Source organism: Rhododendron vialii, chromosome 10a (genome assembly GCF_030253575.1).
Source record: "Rhododendron vialii isolate Sample 1 chromosome 10a, ASM3025357v1".
Taxonomy (NCBI): Eukaryota; Viridiplantae; Streptophyta; class Magnoliopsida; order Ericales; family Ericaceae; genus Rhododendron; species Rhododendron vialii.
In genome coordinates this window covers 8142043-8166036 of record NC_080566.1, presented here as the reverse complement: position 1 = coordinate 8166036, position 23994 = coordinate 8142043, and the positions used below count along the sequence as shown (strand labels likewise).

The following is a 23994-nucleotide window of genomic DNA, read 5'->3' as shown; positions in this document are numbered from 1 at the left end:
AATTCAATTCCAAGTTTGACAATTCTTTGCTCCTTCTAGTCTTTGTAGTCACATTCAAAGGTCAGTGAAAAAAATAAAAATTCACCGTTTAAAAAAAAAAGTGTTTGATCGATCAAAACACAATTTAAATTCTACTACTTTTCTTTTTCGACGGTCAAGGTGGTCCAGACCATATTTTTTTTAAACGGCAAAATATTACTCCCTCTGTATTTAAATGTCCATTATTCAATTTTGGGCCATCCCAAAATAAGTGTCCACTTTGAAAAGTCAATAATAAAGTGGAGGATAATTTTTGAAAGTAAAAGTAAAAGTTGATGTGAAAAATGTAAAGTCAAGAAAAAAGTTGATGGGAAAAGTGTAAAGTAGAAAGAAAAGTTGACTCTTAAAATTGCATGTTTGTCAAACTAGGACATTTAAAAATGGATGGAGGGAATAGTATTAAGAAACTTCATAAAGGTACATCTAGTGGGAGAAAGAGAAAGGGATCCTACCAAATGTTGGATAAACACCTGAAGGGACAAAGTCCAAAACACCTAAGGCACAGGCCCGAAACACTAAAATAGGGCCGAAAACAAAGGGACAGAGACCAAAAAGCCAAGTTCCATCCAAATACCTAACCTAATCCTAACCTAAAACGGATCAACAGTAGCCACTACCCAACCACCACACTCAAGGACGGAACCAGGATTTTACCCTATCAGTGGCGAAATGTATACTAAAAAAAATTAGCGGTGACGAGACTGTATAAGTTGGGCATAATTTTTTTTTTACCAGACTACCAAATTAATCCTTTGAGCTTTAAATTCTACTTCAACGGTCAAACATGTCTTTGCTAGACTCATACAACGGTGAAACACGTCTTTGCCAGACTTATGTACAAAATGTATACACTTTCTCCCTCATCTCTGCACTATTTAAATCCCATCCCATGAACTTCCAAACCTTAAAAAACAAAAAAAAACAAAAAATGTTATTCCTACTCCTCGCTTCTCTCTTCTTCCATACTTGCCTCCACTCAACCTCCGCCTACGAAGACCCCCGCTTCACTCTTTGCACCCCCACCACCCCCACTTACACCCCCAATTCCACCTTCTCCGCCACTCTCACAACCGCCCTCACCACTCTACAAACCACCACTGCCGCCACCGGCTTTGCCACCACCACCGCCACCAACCCCACCACCAACTCCTCCGTCACCGCCCTCGCCCTCTGCCGCTCCAGCACCTCCCCACCCGACTGCCAAACCTGCGTCGCCGCAGCTGCCTTAGGTATGTTGAATGATATATACCTGATTTGGTTTTTAAGAGATTTATTGCCTTAATTCATAAGTCATTGGGTGTTAGTTGGCAAACATGCAAGAAATTATTCGGTGGGTTTATAGGAGTTAAAAAAAGAAGAAAGTAGAGTAGTTTTATTATATCTCTCCATGTTCTGTGCTATTGAAAAATTATTCAATGCTCCTAGCCGCCACATGACTTTCAACCATAAATGGCGGTGAGACTCAGGACAATGTGTATGGAGTATAAAGTATAAACACAAATACCAACGTGTGCGGTGAAAAGAGAGCCTAATTACTTGGGTGCTAATAGGTACTCATTCTCCCCCTCTTTGTGTGAATTTGAGAGAGAGAGTTACTTTTGCTCCGTCCCAAAATATATGTCCAGTCTCCGTAACAAAGATTTAAAACTTTTTTTCAACAAAATTTTTTTTTTTATAAATTTAATGAACCCGTTGATATCTAATAAATGGTTGAATTTTTCAACAAAAATTCTTAAAACAATTAGATTATTTTCAAGTTCTCATTTTACTGAGACAAACATTTTTTAGAAAGATGTAGTATCAATTTATATACTAATCATCGATATGAATTTATGTTTCCCATCTCTCTCAGGTATTCGCCGCGAATGTCCAAATAACACGGCGGCGCAAGTCTGGTACACTTACTGCATGCTCCGATACTCCCCTATCAACTTTGTAAACCAATCAGACACCTCCATCACATTCAGTATATACGACACACGCGACGCGCCGGATGAATCCTCGTACGATCTCAAGGTCAATTTGTTAATCAAGAACCTTTCGTACGCCGCTGGTGCGTCGGATAACAGATCCGCCGTGGGGAGGACTGTGCTGGTCGGGAGTCTAAACATCTACGGGTACGTGGATTGCACCCGAGATATCGATGGTGGAGATTGCACCACGTGTTTGTTAGCGGCTATTGATTGGATTCCGTCGTGTTGTCTTGGGAAGTGGGCCGGGTGGATAGCCACTCCCACATGTAACATTCAGTTCAATATGGACCCCATCCATGAGGACTGGATTAATAATCCACAAGAAATTGACACGGATATTTTGTCGCCGGCGCCGGAGGTGGGGCCGGCGGCAGATGAGGGTGGTTTGGGTGGCGGCGGAGGAGGCGGGAAGGAGAGGAGTGTGGTGGTGGGGGTGGGGGTGTCATTTGTGGGAATAGTGGGGATGGTGGGACTAATTTGGTGGAGGTGGAGGGGGAGGGAGGGAAGAATGGGGAGGAAAGGCGATGGTGGGACTAATTTGGACACATTATGAAAGAAATGATTAGATATCAATGGTTGAATTATTTACTTTTTAGATCTCGTCGAGAACGTCAATCCTATTGAAAAGCGTATTAGTCGAACATCAATATCTGATCATTTCTTCCAAAACATGTCCCAACCATCACTCTAGCTTCAAAGTTCTACCCTATAGAAATTTCTTGTGCACTAGCTCAGTCTCAGAGGCACTTATACATGGAAACATTCTAAAAACTGGGCTTCGTTCATTTGCTTAAACAATACTCCTATTAAGTAGATGGATCCAATTTCTTAGCAATCCATGCATCGGATATCTTGGCCCTTGTGGGGCTCATTATGGGTTTACTTTGATGTTCGTAATTGTTCTAGAGGGTAGACAACGTAAACTTTTCTGGGGTGCTCATCATGGGTTCACTCTTTTTTGAAACATAAATATGTTTTGATCAAGTACTCCGTATTTATAAGTCTTCAATCAAACATGATTTTTTACATCAGTGACATTCTCGACGAGTTTTGAAAGATGAACAATTTTGTACGTTCATCAAAGTGAGAAGATGCTGAGCCCAAAATGCACAAACCAAACAAAGTGCAATCCACGACAGTGGGATACTCCTGAGAATTGAGAAATCAGATAGTACTAAATAAATAATTTGATTGAAGGATTTTGTTTATTCTCAACTCTAGTTGTTTCTGTTCTTTAGAAAAAAAATTAAAGAAAAATGAAAAACACTGTGAACCAAATGGGGAATATGGACAAGAACCAAACAAACGCCACTACAAACAGGGGTGTCATCGTGTTTACTGTCGTGTCATTTCGGATTTTGTGTCAGAACATCTGCTAACTTAATGTTGTCATTTTAGTTGATATATACTAACCCGACCTGCTTAAAATCGTGTCGTGTTTGGGGTGACATTGTTAATACCATAAAAGAGATGAACATAAACAAATGTTACGCATGAACTTGTTTAATCCAATATCAAAATGAGCACATATCGAATATATCATGAACATCAAATCGAACTATAAAACCAACCAAAAAAATTTCAACAAAAAACAAATAATGACATTGAAAAATGTTGTAAGCCACGACTAGACATTGAAAAATTACACTGGTGCTTTCCAATACAAGTTTGACTTTAGAAAACACAAGTACGGGCTATGGGTTGGCATAGTCTCATTGTCGCATTGTGTCATGTTCGACTCGTGTCATTTCGGATTATCGAATCGATAAGAAAAATTAAACAATTATCCGTGTGTTTATCGAGTTACGTGAGTCCGACCCGTATTCTTCCTATTTAATTTTCGTGTTAGCAAGTCGTGTGTTATATTCGTGTTCGTGTTAAAAAAAATGATCGATCCAAACCCTCTAACACCGTGTTGTGTTTGTGTCGGGTTCACGGGTCATATCGGAGATTCTCACCCCCTAACTCCAAACAAGAACAGCTAATAACAACTTGTATATATTCTCTGAACCAAAATCATAAAATAACTGAAATAATTTATCCAAATCAATTCACTCTTTTGTTTCTGTTTCTCCATCAAATAATGAACCAAAAAAGAAACAAAAAAAAACATGTACTCCACAACAAACGACACAATAATGCAGAATTGTACAAAATGAAAAGCCAAAAATCACCGGTCTAAAAGCTTTCTGCTACTCCAGGGCATGTGGCTTCAACTATCACCGTTTTTTCTTCTCAAAATTAAATCAAACCAAAATTACATTAAATTATTCTATTCACATGAAAAATCGGCAACCACTCAGACCGCGTTAATATAACCTTATCATATGATCAATCAGTCAAATAATCAACACGCATAAGCTTATTCGGCCAACCAATCATTAAAAGAGCTTTGAATGGACATCATCAAAGAAATCCACATTTGGCTGCGTAAATATATTAAAGAACTTTCTCTTCTGAATATTCCAATTTTCGATCAGTATTCTTTTACTTTTTTCAATTCTCTTCAACAGGAAAAACAAAAAGAACCACAGAGAATTAACGGAAAAAAAGAGAGGAACTTGAACCTTTCATTTCCAGTGGGCATTTTTTAATCATATCTATATATTTTCACGCTTCTAACAAAATACAGCTCGTATATTTACACGTCTCAAATATACTCGAGACTAACCAAAAACTCCAAAAAAAAGAAAAAAAAAAGGACTCAAATGCCCGGAAAAAAATTCACCATAATCACCGTCGAAACCCGTTGTAATACCAAACTCCTGCTCAACACTAAATTCATTCCGGTCATTGAAAGTTTGCTCGGTCGTTATTTTTAAAGCTCCGGTATTATTTGAGATGCATGAAAGCTGGTCCGGATATCTGGTTATTAAAAAACACACTAAATTCTCAAACAATTTCCGCAATTTTCATTTCTTCTTGTTCTTGTCCTTCCCATTGGAGAAAATTGATCCCAAGCCAAACAAATTACCCGACGGGACATTCAAAACCGGATTAACTCGCACAGCCTTCCCGTAACCCCCGTACCCTTTCTTCTTCACCGGCGGCTTCGAATAATTCCCGCCCGAACAACACGTGTTCCCCTGCGACTTCGACAGCGACGAGGAGGAGGAGGAGGAGAATAAATTCCTCTGCCAATTCTCCCTCGAACACGCCGTGGTTTTCAGCGTTTTCGAAGAACTAACCGCCGCGGAGCCAGTCGAATGGCTCCGCGACAGCAGTGGCAGAGGACAAAAACCCCGCCCATGACCGCCGCCACTTACACTACTACTCCGCTTGAACGGCCAAAACGACGTGGTTTTACTCTGCTTCTCTTCTGATGCTCTGGAATCCTCTGTTTTTGGATTTTCGAGATTCGTTTCTGATTGGTGGGTTTCATTTGGGGAAAGCATAATAATGGGTTTGGTTTTGATTTGTGAGGGGAGGAGTTTCCCGTCGGAGAAAAGCTCGTCGGCCGAGAACGACTCGTGGTCGAGACTCTCGCGAACTACCGAGAAATTGAAGTCGACGCCCGTGGAGTTCAATCGGGAGAGGTGGGGTTCGACGGGGACGACGTCGTACTGGGAGAGGTCGTGGGAGAACGAGATGCGGGGGCTCGCGGCTAGACTGGGTGCTTCCGAGCGTAGTTCGGTTGCTGCCATGTCTTATTGGATTTTCTCGGAAGATTACTGCGTTGCTAGATGTAATAGTTTCAATGCTATTCGACGGCTGAACTCTTCGAAACTCGTAAACAGATTAGGAAGAACAACAAACCTCACGACACCCGTAACGGTGTCAAACGGTTGTGACAGAGGCTATAGGATTGGTGATAGATGCTAGAAAGTTGGCCAGGAAAACACTGCTTACGAACGGAAAAAGATAAAAAGACCAAAGGATAAGCTAGAACAAGTCATAAAATCGGTGAATTGCGAGGCAAATCTTTTCCCTTGGGCATCCGATTGCATGGATGGAAAATGGGTACTGGAGTGCAAAGGAAATGGGAAGGAGGCTTTGGGGAATGGGGAAAAGGTGGGATTCGTTTTCTATTCTTGTTCGGAATTGTGAGGTGGAATTTGAATTTCTGGGTATTGGAAAGTCACGGGAATTGGGAGGAGGGTCGAAGTCACGTTGTCACATGAATGACAAGGTTTTGCCTTGGAAACTTGAACGCTAAGAATGGAAACGTCTCAGATTCAAAAAGTTGGTTTCTAGAAGAGAGAGAGAGAGAGAGAGAGAGAGAGAGAGAGAGGTAATCTGTGAAATTTGGTGTCAGGAGTTGGGAACCAATAGGACATGTTCTTGCCAAATCGAGATGAGATTTATATAGTTTCTCCATTAGTATTACTACAAGTAAATGACCTTTGAAAACATCTTACATTTTACAACCTCGGTACCAAAATGTTTGTCCGGTCCGCAAAACGATAACGTAAAAATAATTCAAGTTTTGCAAGAAAAATTTAATTTTTTTTCTATAATTTGCTAGATCTCGACTAGTTTTTTTAATTTATGAAAAAAGTTAGAATTTTTTCTTAAAAGAAATTCATTATTTTTTAGTCATCATTTTGCGGACCGGACAAACATTTTGAGACGACGGAAGAACTAATTATGGTGGGATCAGTGCTTACACGAGGAGATTTTGTTCACACTTCAATTGAATTATTCGTTAACGGACGGCAAAAAAATGATCTCATAAAATAAAACATAGTTGAGGCACGCAGAAACTTAACCCAATCATCCTGAATCATAGTGGAAAATTCGTTTTCCTTATTGAAATATGAATCAAACTCTCCTCATTTTTGTGTGAAAATGGGATTCCTCAAGTTTTTTCCATCATGCAACTAAACAAAGAAGGTCCATGTCGACATCGTTTTTTTCTTTTCTTTTAGACCCCGATTGGATACAGGTAATTCATATACAAACTACTCTCATTTTTTGGGAACAAAGTACTCAGAGCTTCATCTTGACTAATCTATTAAGTACATGTAGGCCCCATTTGTTTGGGCGTAAAATATTTTTCGGTAAAATATTTTACTTATTTTTCTGTATTTGGTTGTATTAAAAATTGGGAAAATATTTTATATGTAAAATATTTTTCATCAATTGGATGAAAATGATTTACCTTAAATCTTCAGCAAGTTATTATCCGAAATGAACCCGCTGCCTTCTACTACAATTCTCACTGCTCAGTTTTCTCGATTGTCAGTCCTGACCAACGTTCAATTCTAATATTCTCAGATCTCTCCACCGTTTAAGCCCCCCCTCTCTCTCTATACTATTTTGTTGATTTCTGAAAATATTTTCAAGTGTCAACCAAACACTGGAAAATAAAAGTTTGAATTTTGTTTTCTAAAAAAATATTTTACATGAAAAATATTTTACATTGTAAAATATTTTACAACGAAACAAACGGAGCCGTAATTCATCCGGGAACAAAGTACTCGGAGCTTCATCTTGACTAATCTATTGAGTACATGTAATTCATCCGTCTCACATAGATCAAGTACCTATCAATTTTTTTTTTTTTTTTCACGAAGTAACTATCAAATTGAATGTAGCAATTTCGAGAAATAGCAATGAATGAAAATTATTCATTAGTTCAACCACTCAAATTCAAATGTGAGACCTATCTTAGAAAAGTTCATTTTCGCGAATATAAAAAATGTGAAAAGGAAATTTGAAAACTTAAGCCACAAAAGACAAGAAGTAAAAAGAGATTCATTAATTCCCAAACTAACACATTAAAATACTAGTGTACGTTTAACTTGCAACCATTTCTATGGCTAAACATAAATTGGTTTTAAAGCTCTAACCAATCGTTTTTCAATTAATACGATTAAATATCCAACCCAACTAGTCTCCCCCTTTCGGGACTATAGATGCTGCAAAGCAGCTCCCTGTAAAGCATTCTGCAGGGTACATTCGAATCGTCCATCGTGACAATCAATAGTCCGGATTGAAAACAAACTCTTTCTTAGAATAGTCAACTTTTTCCTGAAAAAATTTGTTTATAATTTGAACCGCTGAAAACATTTTTGGACTGTCCGGATACACCATATAGTGCTGCTCTGCAGCATCCCAAAACCCCTCTTTCTTTCACTATCCAAATTGCCATGAGAGGGTCGCACGTCAATGATGCATACGATAATTCATAATAGCGGGACTCATTTTACCATTAAACGGTGACCCCAATTTATGGCAAAACAATCTTTTTCTTTTTTGATAACTCAGGTATCCGAGCCATCTTACACGTATCTCGTTAATTTCAGAAAACCTATCTCACCGTTCAATTACAGGAATCCTAGTTAAAACTAGAACAAAACTCGAACATGAAGCCTCAGAAGAAAGCAAACTCCTAAATCTCAAACCTAAACCACTAGACCAATCCCGTGGGATCATCAATCGCTTTCGTGTATTAGTTCCTTAATTAGACTTTTAAGTTATCAAACGTTAGTCTATGCTCCTACCATCTCGAAAAAGAGTACCCCATCTCTATAATTAGTGACAGGGGTTAATAAATGGACCCCCAAGGACCAGTATGTAGGGATACGCTACTTGATGGGCGACTGTTCTGCATGGAAGGGGAGGCGGGGGGGCTGCTGCCCCAAGCACGCTGGGGGCAGCAGCGTGCTGCTGTCCCGGGTTTCCGAGCCCACTCCGGTCTCGCTCCGATGATCTGAAACGTTCACTTTGTAGAGCTCGTCGAGTAGAATAACTATGCAAAAAATCAGCTTAATTGATATCATTAAGTGCCTGATCAGAGCTCATATAACTCTTGGTCCATGAGTTACAGTGGATTTGATCCAGTGTTTCGGATCCATTCTTTTTAAGATAAAAGATTCCGATCAGGTACTTAATGATATCCAATTAAGCTAATTTTTTGCATAGTTATTCTACTCGACGAGCTCTACAAAGTGAACGTTTCAAATCATTGGAGCAAGACCGGAGTAGGCCCGAAAACCCGGGACAGCAGCACGCAGCAGCCCCCCGCCTCCCATGGAAGGGGTCTCTTTGGGTCTATTTTTCGGATGGATAAGATTTTAGGTGAATAAATAAGGGCGATAAAAGGCGAATGTATTATGAGGGAGGATTAGCTAAGAGAGAGGATTAACTTATAGTACTTGATTTGAGTATAAGATACTAGGTCGACCTTTAGCGATGGGTCCTAGGTCGACCATATTCGTTCATGGTTCACGCTTTCCTCAGCTTCGTGTTAGTACCGGCACCAAGTAAAAGGCAATTAGGGTTCCATTCTCACTTTCTTTCTTTCTTTCTTTTTTATATATTTTGGTTCTTTTTTTTTGAGATTCACGTTGCAATATTTAGATTAATCATCCATCTGGACATGAGAAGTTTAAAACATGAAAAATTAATTATGATCAAAAGTTGAACTATATCAAACAGTTAGAATTCTTAGTATTTTTGCCGTCTTATATGAAAAATTTTCAATTCCTGTCAATGGTTATCCTTTTCTAATTTATCTTGTCGATACAAATGATTACTCTCAAAATTTATGACGAAAAGCTAAACATTACAACAACAAAAAAAGTAAAATATACCTTAAAAAAATACAAGACGATAAATTTTTTGGACAATGGGGCCACTTCGTGCCTATCTCGGTGATCCTAACCGCTCAATTAATTGTAAGATCTAGTGAAAAAGTATTCATACAAACAGTTGAATTGATCGCACCCCTATCTATATCATGGCGTTAGGCTAGCTTTTCTCTTTTTCTTGATATATTCCTATCAAGTTTTTAATAAAATATCTTTTTGTAGATTAAAAAAAAAAAACAGTTGAATTGATCGTTCCTAAACAACAGACGATTGATCATGTTTAGTTTTTTTAAAAGAATGGACAGATCGACATTTCATAGTTACACGGACAATCCAACAAATATAATTTGATCATTTTGACTTCAAATATCTGATAAATTGATTTCCTGCACATATGATCTACCCAACGAGCCTTTCCATTTAAACATTTTGAATCACCAAATAAACCGAGGTAGATGCAGGGGCGGCTCTATGATTTTAGTTTAGCGGTGACAAAAAAATGTAAGAAAAAAAAAAAGTATACAAAACTCTATATATAAAATAAGCATATTTATCTTGGTTGAGAATATATTGGGTCTAGTTTGTTTTGTTTTGTTGAGCCATATTTTCTACTAACAAATGTAAGTGAATTTTCCTACTTTGGTTACATAAGAATAATTTAGTGTCAACTATAATAAAGAAAAATCAAATTCTATGTGAAATTACAAAAAAATTAGTGCACTTTTTGACTAATTGTATGGTGGAGCCACCCTTGAGTGGATGGACAAATGGCAGACAGCATCCTCCTATCTACTAACTCTAAAGGTTTGGCCAAATGAACTTGAGAATGTAAATGGGTGTTTATTCTCCATTAAGTCGCATGTTCTATTTCTATTGAAGTCTAACACTGCAAACCTTCGTGCCGGATTTGCCCGCTCGTTCGTTTTATTTTAGAACTCCGAAATTAGTCAAGATGCCGGTAAGATAGTTTGGATATGTGGTTAAAAGAAAAAAAAAAGAATCCAAACCCGAAAAAATAGAGATAAGATTTCGCTATTAGACTTTAAGAAGGGTCGGTTGATAAAGAACCTTTGAGGCCTTTTGATAAAACTACTTTTTTTTTCGCCTTTGGCCACTTCCCATGTGACACAACTCTAAAAAGTAAGAAACAAAAAACATCAACAATGGCCGATAGTGAGACCCCCGGCCGGCCACCTCCTTTCCTCTCAAATAGAGCAATAGAGGATGTTCGGTTTGAGATGCTCATAACCATGACATATATGTATACTTGATGATCAATATGCATCTTAAAACACATGAGTCCGATTTTGTTCGCCTGACTAGAAGAGAGTGAACAGTACTGATTCACTTTTATTGTTTAAAAATGCATCTAGGTTGTGAGTTCAATACATTCTTCAACTGTGCTACGTGACACAGTCCAAACACATGCAATGCACATATAGCTCAAATGCATCCAACAGCTCTCAAGACATAATGGCCCTGTGCGAGGAAAGGATTGTAAACTACAGGGGTGTCGGACTTTTTGTGCTTTATTTTGGATATTACAGTAAATAATTAGATAAAAGCCATAAATTTTTACTTTTTCGATTTATCTTGATGAGATGAAACAATAATCCACAACAATTAGGCGCAACTAACATATGCAAATATAATTTGAATAAAGACAAAACAAGAAAAAACCCTTGGCGGAACTTTAGAATTGTTGGCTGACATAACAAAATCTGATGCTTTTTTTTTTATCTGCAACAAAATCTCATGCTTGGCATAGCTACTTCAAAGTTGGGCCGGAAAAAAGCCCAACCTGGAAAACACATCCATAAAATGTACACAATAAGAAAAATTATTCATTACTCATGTGGCACCGCCTCGTGGTGCCTTAGAATTCTCATCAACCACAAAATTCTGCGAGACTCAAAATTAAGCGTGTGGATCCCAATGTAATGTGTGGTTGGAAGAGAATTGGCCCGATTGGAGCACCGCACATGTGGGGCTCAAGGGCACTGAATAATCTCTCCCCCAAGACAGTAACAACAAGAGAAAATAGACAATGCATATTGTTATGGTTATTGAAACATGCCAAATTGTGAACCAAAAGGTGGGCTTGTTCATTTGACACACTAGAACGCAAAAACAGGAAGGGTTAAGGAATACATACATTATAAAAACTTCATTAGCGAAGGAGTTGCACGCAAGGTGCACAACATTAGGCCAATATGATGAATTTTTGTTGTTTGAGGTTGGAGAAAACAATGTTACAGTTGAATACTAGTCATCTCGTTGGAAAATCCACGTCATAAAATGGACGTGTTGAACGGGAAGCATAAAAATACCGGTCACCATTTTTGGATTCTTTGTGTTTTTGAGATTTATAAATTATATACCTCAAAGACTCAAATGATCAACATCTTTTTATTCATTCGAGATTTTGTCATTTGTTTCAAATTCATATCCAAAATTAATATTTTCAGTGCAAATTTTATTTTTGAGATTCATATTTTCTTTATCATCTAGCGTTTGACTTAGTGAATTTGGAATGTCAATTCATATCTTTCAAAGTTTTTTTTTGAATAATAACCACTTTAGTTCGAATGATCCTTTTTTTTATCCTTTAGTTGCACCCATTCAGAATAAATAAAGAAAAAAAAATAGAAATCGATCAAAACCTTGAAGATTTCTTATGTTAGAGAAAGAAATTATAAAAAAATAATAATAATCTTGTGGATTGCACATGTGTAATGTATCGTATAAATTAAATCGGGTCCTGTAGTGCCCAAAAGGGATTGTCCTCCAAAACTCGTTCTGGGACAAATTACACACCACACATGGACAAGGCAGCTGAGGAGGAAAAGTGAATAAAACGTGACGGCGTGGAAAATTATTCAGTATTACGCCTCCTATAGTATTATCTTGATCGATCGCAGGTCAAAGTATTATGGTAGACCCTTTCTCATGGGTTGGGGTCAACAAGTTTCCCTTTCCACCGGGACGCCCTTTACCCCTCCGACTCCGCGTTTATGACTCACAACCGATCTAAACCGAATCAATTGTTAACGGACCAAGTTCTCTGTGTGTTATGTTTCTGAGGCTCTAGTTTGGTCTTCGTTCGTAGCTGGGGTGTCTTAATTATTGTAAAGGCGACACACAATCGTATCCTTTTCTTTTTATTATTAATGCATTTTTTACTCTTTCAAAAAAAAGGGACCAAGTTAAGGTCCAGTCTTCAAAATACTATTTCATTTTTTAGCCCGCGAGCTCTTTCTAAGTCTTAAAAAATGATTGTAATGATTCATACTTTATATCTTGGAAAAATGCACGTCCTCGGAAAAAAATTAGCTTGATCGAACACAAATAGATACTCACTCCCTCCCCTTTTCTTTGTAATTTTTTTTTTTATATATTTGTGTCAGTTTTCAATTGCTTGGAGCATCTGCAATGGTAATAATGAAAACCAATAACCAAAATATGCCACGTCAGTATTTGATTATCCATTTAGTCCATGATTAAACTTAACAACCTTTACCTCTACATTGGTTATTTTTGCATTCCTAACCAAAATCCCCCCACACTACATAATGCACATTTGTCCAATCGCAAACGAGTTTCAATCACGTACCCGACCACATCAAATTATTCGTCTCGATGAGACGATTCCAATGTGTGGTATTTTTGAGTTATTGAGTTTTGAGTTTGGTTATTGGTAAAAGTTGTTAAGTTTGATTATAGAATGAGTGGAAGTAAAAGACTTCTAACTTTGCTTATTACAATGTGGCCATGTGGGGTGCTTTTTGAGCATTGTTGTTAAATTTGTTTATCCACACCCATTTGCTTATTACAATGGAGATGCTCTTACTTTCATTTGTCTCGCTATCTCTCTCTACTATTCTCTCCAATAATTACCTTATTTCTCTCTTCACCCACTACCAAAACTAATATACCCAAAGATGAAAACCAAACAAAGCCCTAGTATTGCTTACCAAAGGTAACCAATCTTTGAAAGCCTAGCACGGTGGATCACAATCTTGGACGTCTAGTTCGGCAGTTAATGGTTGAGATTTGCTTTTCAATTTTTAACGGTAACAATTAATTTTGACCGGTCAAACTTGGTTTTCAATCTGAACCGTTCAAAATATTTTTGGATGCGCACGATCGTAAATTTTATTTACGGATTGTTTCGTAAAGAAGTTTTTGCCATCGCTAAAAGGGTCGAAAAGGTCACGGACTTTGTTAGTTTGATTTATATGATTAAAACACTCGAGGAATTCCCACTTCACACGACAACGAGACGAGCTTTCATTTGTCATAGACTCTGTTCGGTTTGAATATTGAGGGAACTTTTTTAGAGTAATGAGTGAAGAAAGATATATAGAAAAAATTTATTATTTGAGACTATGACCAAATATTTTAAGACTCCAAAACGATCAAAGATGTTTGGGTTAAGCTAACCCGTATTCCGATTTGATTTCTATAGGATCACTTCTTTGCCGTCCGCTAACGAAAAATTCAATTAAAGTGTGAACAAAATCTCGTACTAGCTCTGATCCCAACATAATTAATACAGTAATTTAAAATAGCATGTAAAAAGGTTTTCGAAGGTCATTTGCTTATACTCCAATTAATGGAAGCTATATAATAAGTCTCATTTTCCCGTTGGCAGGAACAGGTCCTGTTTGTCCCCTCAATCACCAAATTTCTCTCTCTCTCTCTCTCTCTCTCTCTCTCTCTCTCTAAAACTTCCAGAAACCAACTTTTTGAATCTGAGACGTTTCCATTCTTAGCGTTCAAGTTTCCTTTGCAAACTTTGTCATTCATGTGACAACGTGACTTCGACCCTTATCCTCCTCCGATTCCCGTGACTTTCCAATCCCCAGAAATTCAAATTCCACACAATTCCCGCGAAGAATGGAAAACCAATTCAGTATTGCAATTTTGCTATCAGTAGGGATCAAAATCCCGACCGACAATCCCGATCCGACGTGGCAAGTAAATGGGCCCCAGTTCTCCCTTCTGTTCAAATGCGCGCCAGAAGGAAAACCAATTTCATTTCAAAAAAATTGGGAAAGTGAATATTAGTACTCTCTCTCTTGCTCTCTCCCTCCGGAATCTGTCCAATACCCAACTCCACCGGAGCTTCTCAAATACGCCCGGCCCACCACCGATTGACCACCACCGGAGCTCCCAGATGCGCCGGGCCACCACCACAGGAGTCCCCCACCGATTGACCTGCCCACCACCACTGATGCCGCACCACGACTCGCACCTATTTTCTCCAACCACCACCGACGCACCGCACCACCACAATCTCCTCTTTTCTCTCTCCTCCATCTCACCCACCATCTCTTCTCTCTCACAGGTATCTCTCTCTCACTTCCCTCTCCACTAATCTACATTTAATTCTTTCACTAATGTACACACGAAAAAAGTAGGGTTTTTTTTTTTTTTTTTTCAGATTTCATAAAATTAGGGGTTTTCGATTCTGATGGTATTGGTTGTAAATGTTAGCGTTTCTTTTGGCTGTCATTCTGTCATATCCTAGAGGTACACGTAAATTGGCCGAGACACCCTTCAAATTTCAATATAAAGAAACAAAAGCAGAAACCAGAGTACCTGTTCCTGGTGGTCACCATTATCGTACTGCAATTCTCCTTCCCTTCCAGCTTTAACAGATTCAAAACGCCGGGAGCCGAAAGAGTTGTTGAATTACCCAAAAATGAAGCTAGGTTTCTGAAATTCTTACCATTTAAGCTTGTTGGTGAAGAGGAATTGGAGGGAAAACAAGGGCTCAGATGTCTCTGGTTTAAAAGCCCCCACAAGCCTGTACTAAAGTTTATTGATTTTCTGAACCATATTGCCATCAAAAGTACCTATTTACCTATATGTTAAAAATATATGTATGGGTATATGTGTGTGAGCCAAAGATATTGGAGTTTTTGAAGGGGAAGAAGGGATGGGAAGATGATGTTTTGTATTGGAGAGGGCTTATAGTTAATTGTAGTAGAAGCCCTGATGGTTGGCCTAGTGTTCATGCTGAGACTTGCGGGTTTGTTCCTTCCAAAAGGCTCAAGTTCAAAACCTCGCATTTCAAATGCTATATCAGTTACTTTTGGAAAGGAAAAAAAAATATTTGAAAGATATAAACCTTGTGGAGTCAATTCCCAATCGCGAGAACACAAGTCTTGTTCAAATGATCCTGTCAGATGGCATCGCGAGAACACAAGTCTTGTTCAAATGATCCTGTTAGATGGCTTCGTATTTTTGGTTAGTCTCCACTTCAATTTCTTGGAAGGCATTTCTTTAGGGTGATTTTCTCCTAAGAGGTTAGGCTTAGAAGTTGTAGCTTGTGGCCAAACTACAACCATTTCCTATTGTGCTCTTCTCTTGCTGAATTCTTTTGGGAAAACAACCTGACTATACATTTCTGTAGCTTGTGGTCTCATTTATACTTCTTTTGATAGAGAATTTGCATATCTTTATGTGCCAAATTATATCAGTCTGATATTAGAGTTATCTAGTTTGATTCGGCAATCTGACTTTAGTTTGTTAACTTTCTAACTAAATAAATCGTATGTCTCTGATGCAGCGATTATCAATGTACCCGAGGCAGAAGACATACGTGCAAGGATTGGTTGATACGGAAGAAATGTTAATTATTCTCGTCTCTTAGCTGTGAATATATTTGTGATAGGTTTTTTTTTTTGTTTGGTGAGACGTTGATGATGGATGAGTTAGGCAATGCAACAAAATTGGTTGTCTTTGTTTGAATGTTTGGATAGAGTTGGGAAATTAGTCTTTGGATAGTCACATGTATTTGTAAAATTGCTTCTGTAGGTAGTTAGGAATATCAGTTAGTGTGGGATGTATTTAAATTCTTTTGTAATTGATTTGGTTGAAATTCTTCTGTGTTTTGTGAAAGAGTTACGATTGAATACAAGTATTAATATATTATTGGCAATAAATAGTGTCCAATTTCAGAATTCCGCTGCAATTAATTATTTTCATGTGAGTGCAATACTGTTTTTTTCTTTTAGTGTATGATGTTGGGTATAAGTGTGTTTGGTATCCTTGAAAGTTTAATTACCGTGACATGATGAGGTCTTGAGGAGGCTCTCAATGAGTTTTCTGTCTATGATGCTATCATTAACAGACAAGACATGAAACCGAGACTCTCTGGCCAGACCCATTTGTTCCAAATTCAAGATCCCAATTCCAAAATTTTGAGAACAAGAACAAGCAGATGAAAGATATCGGGAGATTTTCTTTTGCTTTCTTTTTTCCCTCAAGGAGAAACTTCTTTCACTTGTTCTTGTATCAAAATGGCTTTTGTGAATTGCAATAACATAACCCATTCTGGTGACTATAGAATGCACATTTATGAAGCATTCAAATACATTTCAATCTCAATAGTGATTTCAGATTTAATCTAAAACTACAAATTCAGATGGCATTGAGTAAAAGGAAGCCTAAATGGTAGAAGAATGCATTGGTAATGTATTAAAATACAGTTTAGGTATAGAGATTCCAACTTATAGGACAAGACACGATACGGTTATAGGACATTACATGATACGAATATACGATACACCGACGACACAACACGATACAAATATAAGACACGACACGACACAACAAGGATACACTGACACCACACGCATAAGAGTTCCATGTCATACTAGAGATTCCAACTTTAATTTGCTCAGTCATTGTGCTCTCTCTCTCTCTCTCACGACACGACATGGATACACCGACACCGCACGCATAAGAGCTCCATGTCATACTAGAGATTCCAACTTTAATTTGCTCAGTCATTGCTCTCTCTCTCTCTCTCTCTCTCTCTCTCTCTCTCTCTCTCTCTCGTTCTCTCTCTCTCTCTTTCTCTCTACAGCAACTTTAATTGTTTAGTCATGAGTATGGGCACGACATGATACGGATATGCAATACGTATATGCCGACACAACACGATATAGGTATAGGACACAACACAATACGGATATGCTGACACGATACGGATATACCGCGACATGTTGGTGGATATAGGTATAGGACACGGCACGATACGGATACACTGACACAACACGGATACACTATAACACGTTGGTTGATATAGGTATAGGACACGACACGATACGAATATGCCGACATAACACGGATACACTACGACACGATACAAGTATAGGACACGACATGATACGGATACGCCGACACAACACGGATACACTGTGACACGTTGGTGGATATAGGTATAGGACACGACACGATACAGATATGCCAACATAACACGGATACACCGCGACACGACATGATACAAGTATAGGACACGACACGATACAAATACGCTGACTCAACACGGATACACCGACACGACACGCATAAGAGTTCGATTTCATACTAGAGATTCCAACTGAATTTGCTCAGTCTTTGATTGCGCGCGCTCTCTCTCTCTCTGCAACAACTTTAATTTGCTCAATTATAAGTATGGACTTGAATTCAGGATCCATGAATATGGAAAATTCAAGCAAACTCAATATAATCAAGTTTGACTATGCAAAAAGGCCTGAATCAAATTTACACAATGAACAAAATTGGAGAAATCAAAATATATTGATTGCGAACGAATTTACATAATTTTTCACCCATACTTCTACCATCTCCTCATGCTTTTGCCAAAAAAGTAGCAACATCAAAAGCAGATTCATCTATAGCATTAGCTCATGCCTCAATGAAGCAAAGCTTGGGGCATATACAGCACCAAAAAATTGCATTCCACCAACAAAATACAGCAATTACAAAAAAAAAACTACAAAACCAAAAAGATGCAAAAGTGGCAACATGATATTTCACAAAAGTGGTAGCTAGTCATTTGTTTCCCATCCTTCATTTGTTTCATATCATGTCTTGTATCTCAAAAGATCATTCCATCCCTGAAGTTCTCAACACGCACAGAAAAAGAAAGACAACAAAAAAACAAATTAAGTCAAATCAAAACTTGGAGAGAAAGAGTGTGTCCTAGTTAAACTTATAAATAAATAAAAGTAGGAAGTCTTAGAGTAAAACTTACTATAATCATGTCCCAAATCATATGGAGATTCATTAAGGTCATAGCTCCACATACCAAGATATCCTACACTTGCCTGAGATGGCTAAAATCATAACCAATTGAAATTATAGTGACATGAAAAAAATAACAAATTGAAAAGACTCAGATGTAGTACAAATGAAGTTATACTTACAGTAACGTTTCCACTCTCTTGCATGACAATCTCGTGAAATCCCGTAGCATGAGTGTGGACTTCCACATCCTAAAGTGGAATAAAGTCAAATTCTAAATCATACAAATTAATGAGCATAATTATGTGAAACAACAAAAGGAATGCGTAATGATCGGTATACCGGTGTACTCTTTGCATTGGCGCGACTACATTGGACCCTTTTGTTTGATTTCGTATTCTTCCTAACAATTTGCTTAGTCATTGATTGTTTCCTTTTCGTCAGCGGTCGCCCTCTCCGAGGCCCTACACTTGGATCGCCCACAGTATTTGATTTATCTTTGAAACTTTCCAAATCATTTTGTACATCTCCAACCGTAGGCGTATTGGTCTGACACTCCTCATCATATAAGTCATTCTCCGCTTTAATTTCTTGCAACCTAGTCGCCATCCTATCAGTCTTGGCAATGGAGTACATGGCATTATCGACGGCCTCATTGAATAACTTCAACAATCTGTCATAGCGAACAAATTCAGGCTTGCGCTCCCAATTAACATAACTGACCTTAATTTTTGTATGACTCCTCACCAAGTTTTTCATCCATCTTCGTAGAATATATTTATCGGGCACTACTTCAAGCTTCTTTTTTGACCAAACCGAGATCATATGCGAGCACACCATTCCCTTACTCTCGAACAACCGGCAATTGCAATTAGTTTATGTTGTCTCCTCATTAAAATGAACAAGGAAAGTGCAAGTCTTAAATATATATTTTTTCTTTCCAACTAGGATGTCTTGTTCAATGTGGAACTGTGAAATACCATTTACTACCGGTCCAATAGTCAAATTGCACCCAATTGTTTGGCCTACTTGCTCTCGGAATTGTTTGCATTTCCCAATTGTGTATGCTTGCTGAAATTGGTCTTCAAAACCACAAGGGGACACTTTCTGAATTTGAAAGTTTAAGGAATGGGCGTCTGCCTCTTCTTCTTTCATCACCTTCTTACCCAAGTCATTCTCATATTGCCCCACAAACTCCTTCAAGGTGGTATTGGAATGGACGTAGCCATCAAAGAAGGCATTGATGCTTTCGCTTCGTTGGGTTGTTGACATCTCCGCCCAAAAAGTATCCTTAACAAATGCCGGTATCCATCGATGCCTCTCCTCGTACAATCCAGCTAGCCAATCATTGCCTTGTAGATTAAATTGTTTGATGAGCTCTGTCCAATTTTGTTCAAAGTCCACTGGATACAAGGAATCATAAACAGCACTCTTGAGAGATGTTTTTGTCGCCTTATACTCGTTGCAACTCTTCAACTTGTCACGAATTTTTTTCATGATATGCCATAAACACCAACGATGTCGTGTATTTGGAAAGACTTGACTTATCGCGTTTTGCATTGCCCTACATTGATCTGTGATGATGGCGTTAGGGTATGAACCATTCATGCAAGAAAGCCAAGTCTCAAACAACCATACAAATGAAGGAGTGTCCTCCCGTGTTACCAAACCACATCCAAACAAAATCGATTGTACATGATGGTTGACCCCTACGAATGGTGCGAAAGGCATATTGTATTTGTTAACAAGGTAAGTCGTGTCAAAGATGACCACATCGCCAAATTCTTTACACAACTCTCTACTATACGCATCAGCCCAAAAGACATTCCGTAATCGGTTATCTTCATCAAGATCGATGGCATAGAAGAAGTCACTATTATCTTTATGCATTTTGACAAAGTACTTATGCATTGCATCGGCATCCCCTTCTTGGAGCAGTGCACGCCTTTCTTTATCCTTCAAATTCCTTGCATCCTTATCTATCCATGGTAGATTATCAAGCCCCCCTGCCTCTATTACACATGAGGCAATGGTTTTGTTCATTGTGATTCCGGCTGCCGCATGTAATTCAATTATCCTCTTCGAATGGGGTGGGATATTCCGGTAGTACCGAAGATATTTCACTTTTTCTGGATCCATTTCATGGTTATGGTTCAATTCAATCGAATTCAACATCCACTTCCCGTCAACTTGTAAAGAGATATTCATATGGGCTTTACAACCTGTTTTTGGTGTTGGATGGAATTTAATGGGATTCAAACCCGTTGGCCTGGCATTTCCAACCCGATGACAACCATAAGTTATATTCGACTTTACCTTGTCACGCTTCTTAGAGATTTTTGTGATTACACCGAAACCTTTCGCTTTCGCATAAGTAGCATAGCATTCCTGGGCTTCGTATTCAGATTCAAATCTTGTTCCAACCTTAGGTTCCAATACCACCTCCAAATTTTGAATTCCCTCCAAATTTTGATCTTGTATTTCCATGATGCTACAAATAAGAAATACAAGACTTAAGAACATACACACATAACTATGTTTAAAAAAGAATTGAACTAGTCCACATGTACAATGCACTAAAACATTAAACAATCATACAGTTACAGAATAATAAATTGGTCATTGAGAAAACGACGACGTAAATATATGTACTAATATTTTCCCTTTGTCTAGATATAATATTTGCACCATACAACTACAAGTGACCTTAACTGCCTTACACAATCAGTCTAAGACTGAAGCCCCTTCAAGGTCTATATTCAATTTCTACTCATCAAAAGAAACAACAATTATGCATAGAAGCAGGAAAATCGAAAATGAAAGAGAGGAAAGTATGGACTATTTTGTCTTTAACAAGCTTTGTAAATGCCTTTCTAGGTGAGAGAGCAAGAAACAGAGAGGGTTAACTCGTTATTCAATTAAAAGAATGACAACTAAAAGAAACAATAACATCTACAATCAATGCCATCAGAAATCAAAAATCCTAATCGAAAACCCTAAATCTTTTACGTTTGCGCACACGTATTATGTGACTTGGGGTTGGTGTGCTATGTTGGAGGGTACGAGTCTCTGTTAATGTGTGTGTACAAGCAACATTGAATACTTTTTCCATGCCAACCAGGAAAAGCAGTCATGTGAGACCCACTATTAGACGTGCCCACACAGGAATAGGAAGGAAAATAAATGAGGCGCTTCAATTTACCCGTGACTATGGATTTCCCACACCCTTTTGTCTTGCTCCAAGTCAAAATAAATTCAGCCAAACGACAGAAGAAGGAAAGGCGAGAGGAGAGAGGAGATCGTAGTGGTGGGAGAATCGTGGTGCGAGTTGTGGTGCAGCGTCGGTGGTGGTGGTGGGCTGGTCGATCCGTGGGGGCTCCAGTGGTGGTGGCCCGGCGTGCTGGATTGTTTTTTTGGAGGGAGATAGGAAAAGAGAGAGTGATATTAACTTTCCCAAATTTTTTTGAACTGAAAAGGGTTTTTTTTCCTCGCGCGTTTGAACTTTGGACGGAAGGGAGTAGTGGGGACCCTTACCTGCCACGTCGGATCGGAATTGTCGGTCGGGATTTTGATCCCTACTGATAGCAAAATTGAAACCAATTCTCCCATTCAATCATTCTATCTCCACACTCAATTACACAACCACATTCACAATAGGGGTGGAGTCCGTACACACTACACACCTAGCATGTGCGGGACTCACCCCTATTGTGAGTATGAGTGTGTAAGAGCATCTCCTACCCATACTCTATATCTCTATTTGAGAGTATCAAAGCATTCCAATCCATCCTCTCAACCCTCCTCCATTTGAGAGTATTAGATTTTGATCCTTTATATTTAGAGGGTAAGAGAAAATATAGAGGATCATCTCCATAACACTATTCATCTTTTTAAAAGACATTTTTGTCCTTGTAAGCTTTTCTTACTAAATTTTTATACCAATCATATCCTTATGAGAGTATAAAAAAAGATTTTTTTTTGTAAAGTGATTTTAGAAGGAAAAATAAAGGATTTGTGGTTGGAGTAAATAGAAATAGTGATTTCCTCTAAAATCACTTTATGAATAAAATAGAGTATTTTGATACTCTCAAATAGAGTATTGAATTGGAGATGCTCTAAGTGAATGTATAAATGGGTGTAGAGTTAGAATTTTCCTTCTCCCATTACCCAAAAAACTTCCTTCCCATTTCCTTTCCACTCCGCCGATTCTCCATCTATCTCCTCGGACGTGGGGGGCTGCTGTCCCCGAGGGGACAGAAGCGTGCTGCTGTCCAAATTTTGGGGCCCACCCCGGTCTCGCTCCAATGATCTGAATTGTTCACTTTGTAGAGCTCGTCGAGTAGAATAACTATGCAAAAAATCAGCTTAATTGGATATCATTAAGTACCTGATCGGAGCCCATATAACTCTCAGTCCATGGGTTACAATGGATTTGATACAGTGTTTCGGATCCATTCTTTTTAAGATAAAAAGGTTCCGATGAGGTACTTAATGATATCCAATTAAGCTGATTTTTTGCATAGTTGTTCTACTCAACGAGCTCTACAAAGTGAACGATTCAGATCATCGGAGCGAGACCGGGGTGGACCTCAAAATGGAGTGCAGCAGCATTCTCAGCAGCCCCCCTCCCTCCTATCTCCTCCGCCGTCTGTTCTTTTTATTTTTTCTACCGGAGGATGCCCGGGTGAAAAGATTTGATTCATAATTCGATGACTTTTTTTTTTGGAACAATTTCCGTTTTATAAAAGAAACAAGCCAAAAAAAACCAAGGAGATTGCCTTGGACAGAACTAAATCCTACCAACACCACCTGACAGCTGAACTATAAAAAGTATTTACTTCATAGTGGATTTCTTTTTGGGCATTTGAGTCGAAAAAAAATTTTAAAAAAAAATTCTTTTATTTTTTGTGATCCGCTCGAAAGTCATTCATAATTAAAAATGTCATACGGCATCTACAGATTTCAATCAAAACCACGAAAGGGTACTACAGGAATAACCGGAAGGACTAATTGAAGTCTAAGAGCAATGACATCTTCACACCGCCACATACTTAAAGGCAGGGTCGGGACACGGGAGTATGCAACCAGACAAACAATTCCCTTCGAAAATCAAAACCCTAATCGCAGTAATCAAAGCAGCACAGAGAAATCTGTCTTCCCCAATACAGTAATCCAAAGCTAAAACGCCGGCGAAACCGCAAAACAAAAACACAAAGTGCTTTTCCTTCGCCGGTGAGGACGCCACTTCAAAGAGCAAACTCTCGCTGGCACGCGGAGTTCTGGCCACGGAAGGGCAACCGTTGACAGTCCAATGCAGCTCCAAAGCCATGGCGGGCAGACCACTGATCAGAGACAACAACCAAACCAAACCAAACACAGAAAAACTAGATGCAAAGTTATTTGCC

General features: G+C 38.5%; 5 protein-coding genes across 5 annotated transcripts; 2 read left to right on the top strand and 3 right to left on the bottom strand.

The window, feature by feature from the left end:
* The first annotated feature begins 929 nt into the window (after positions 1-929).
* LOC131303628 (cysteine-rich repeat secretory protein 38-like) lies at positions 930-2580 on the top strand. Its single transcript, XM_058330584.1, has 2 exons — positions 930-1268; positions 1892-2580. Exons 1-2 carry the CDS (start codon positions 968-970, stop codon positions 2563-2565), a joined length of 975 nt encoding a protein of 324 aa, XP_058186567.1. The 5' UTR covers positions 930-967; the 3' UTR covers positions 2566-2580.
* A 1966-nt stretch (positions 2581-4546) lies between these two features.
* On the bottom strand, positions 4547-6283 carry LOC131303627 (uncharacterized). Its single transcript, XM_058330583.1, has one exon. It carries the CDS (start codon positions 5654-5656, stop codon positions 4925-4927), a length of 732 nt encoding a protein of 243 aa, XP_058186566.1. The 5' UTR covers positions 5657-6283; the 3' UTR covers positions 4547-4924.
* An 8248-nt stretch (positions 6284-14531) lies between these two features.
* Positions 14532-16490, top strand: LOC131302836 (uncharacterized). The gene is made up of 2 exons (XM_058329630.1): positions 14532-14897; positions 16125-16490. The coding sequence occupies exons 1-2, from the start codon at positions 14532-14534 to the stop codon at positions 16206-16208; spliced, it is 450 nt and encodes a 149-aa protein (XP_058185613.1). The 3' UTR covers positions 16209-16490.
* A 124-nt stretch (positions 16491-16614) lies between these two features.
* LOC131302835 (uncharacterized) lies at positions 16615-19348 on the bottom strand. The gene is made up of 3 exons (XM_058329629.1): positions 18932-19348; positions 18741-18840; positions 16615-16898 (listed from the first exon to the last, which is right to left on the bottom strand). The coding sequence occupies exons 1-3, from the start codon at positions 19346-19348 to the stop codon at positions 16615-16617; spliced, it is 801 nt and encodes a 266-aa protein (XP_058185612.1).
* A 117-nt stretch (positions 19349-19465) lies between these two features.
* On the bottom strand, positions 19466-23918 carry LOC131302834 (protein FAR-RED IMPAIRED RESPONSE 1-like). Its single transcript, XM_058329628.1, has 2 exons — positions 23641-23918; positions 19466-21080 (listed from the first exon to the last, which is right to left on the bottom strand). The coding sequence occupies exons 1-2, from the start codon at positions 23916-23918 to the stop codon at positions 19466-19468; spliced, it is 1893 nt and encodes a 630-aa protein (XP_058185611.1).
* Positions 23919-23994: the final 76 nt, after the last annotated feature.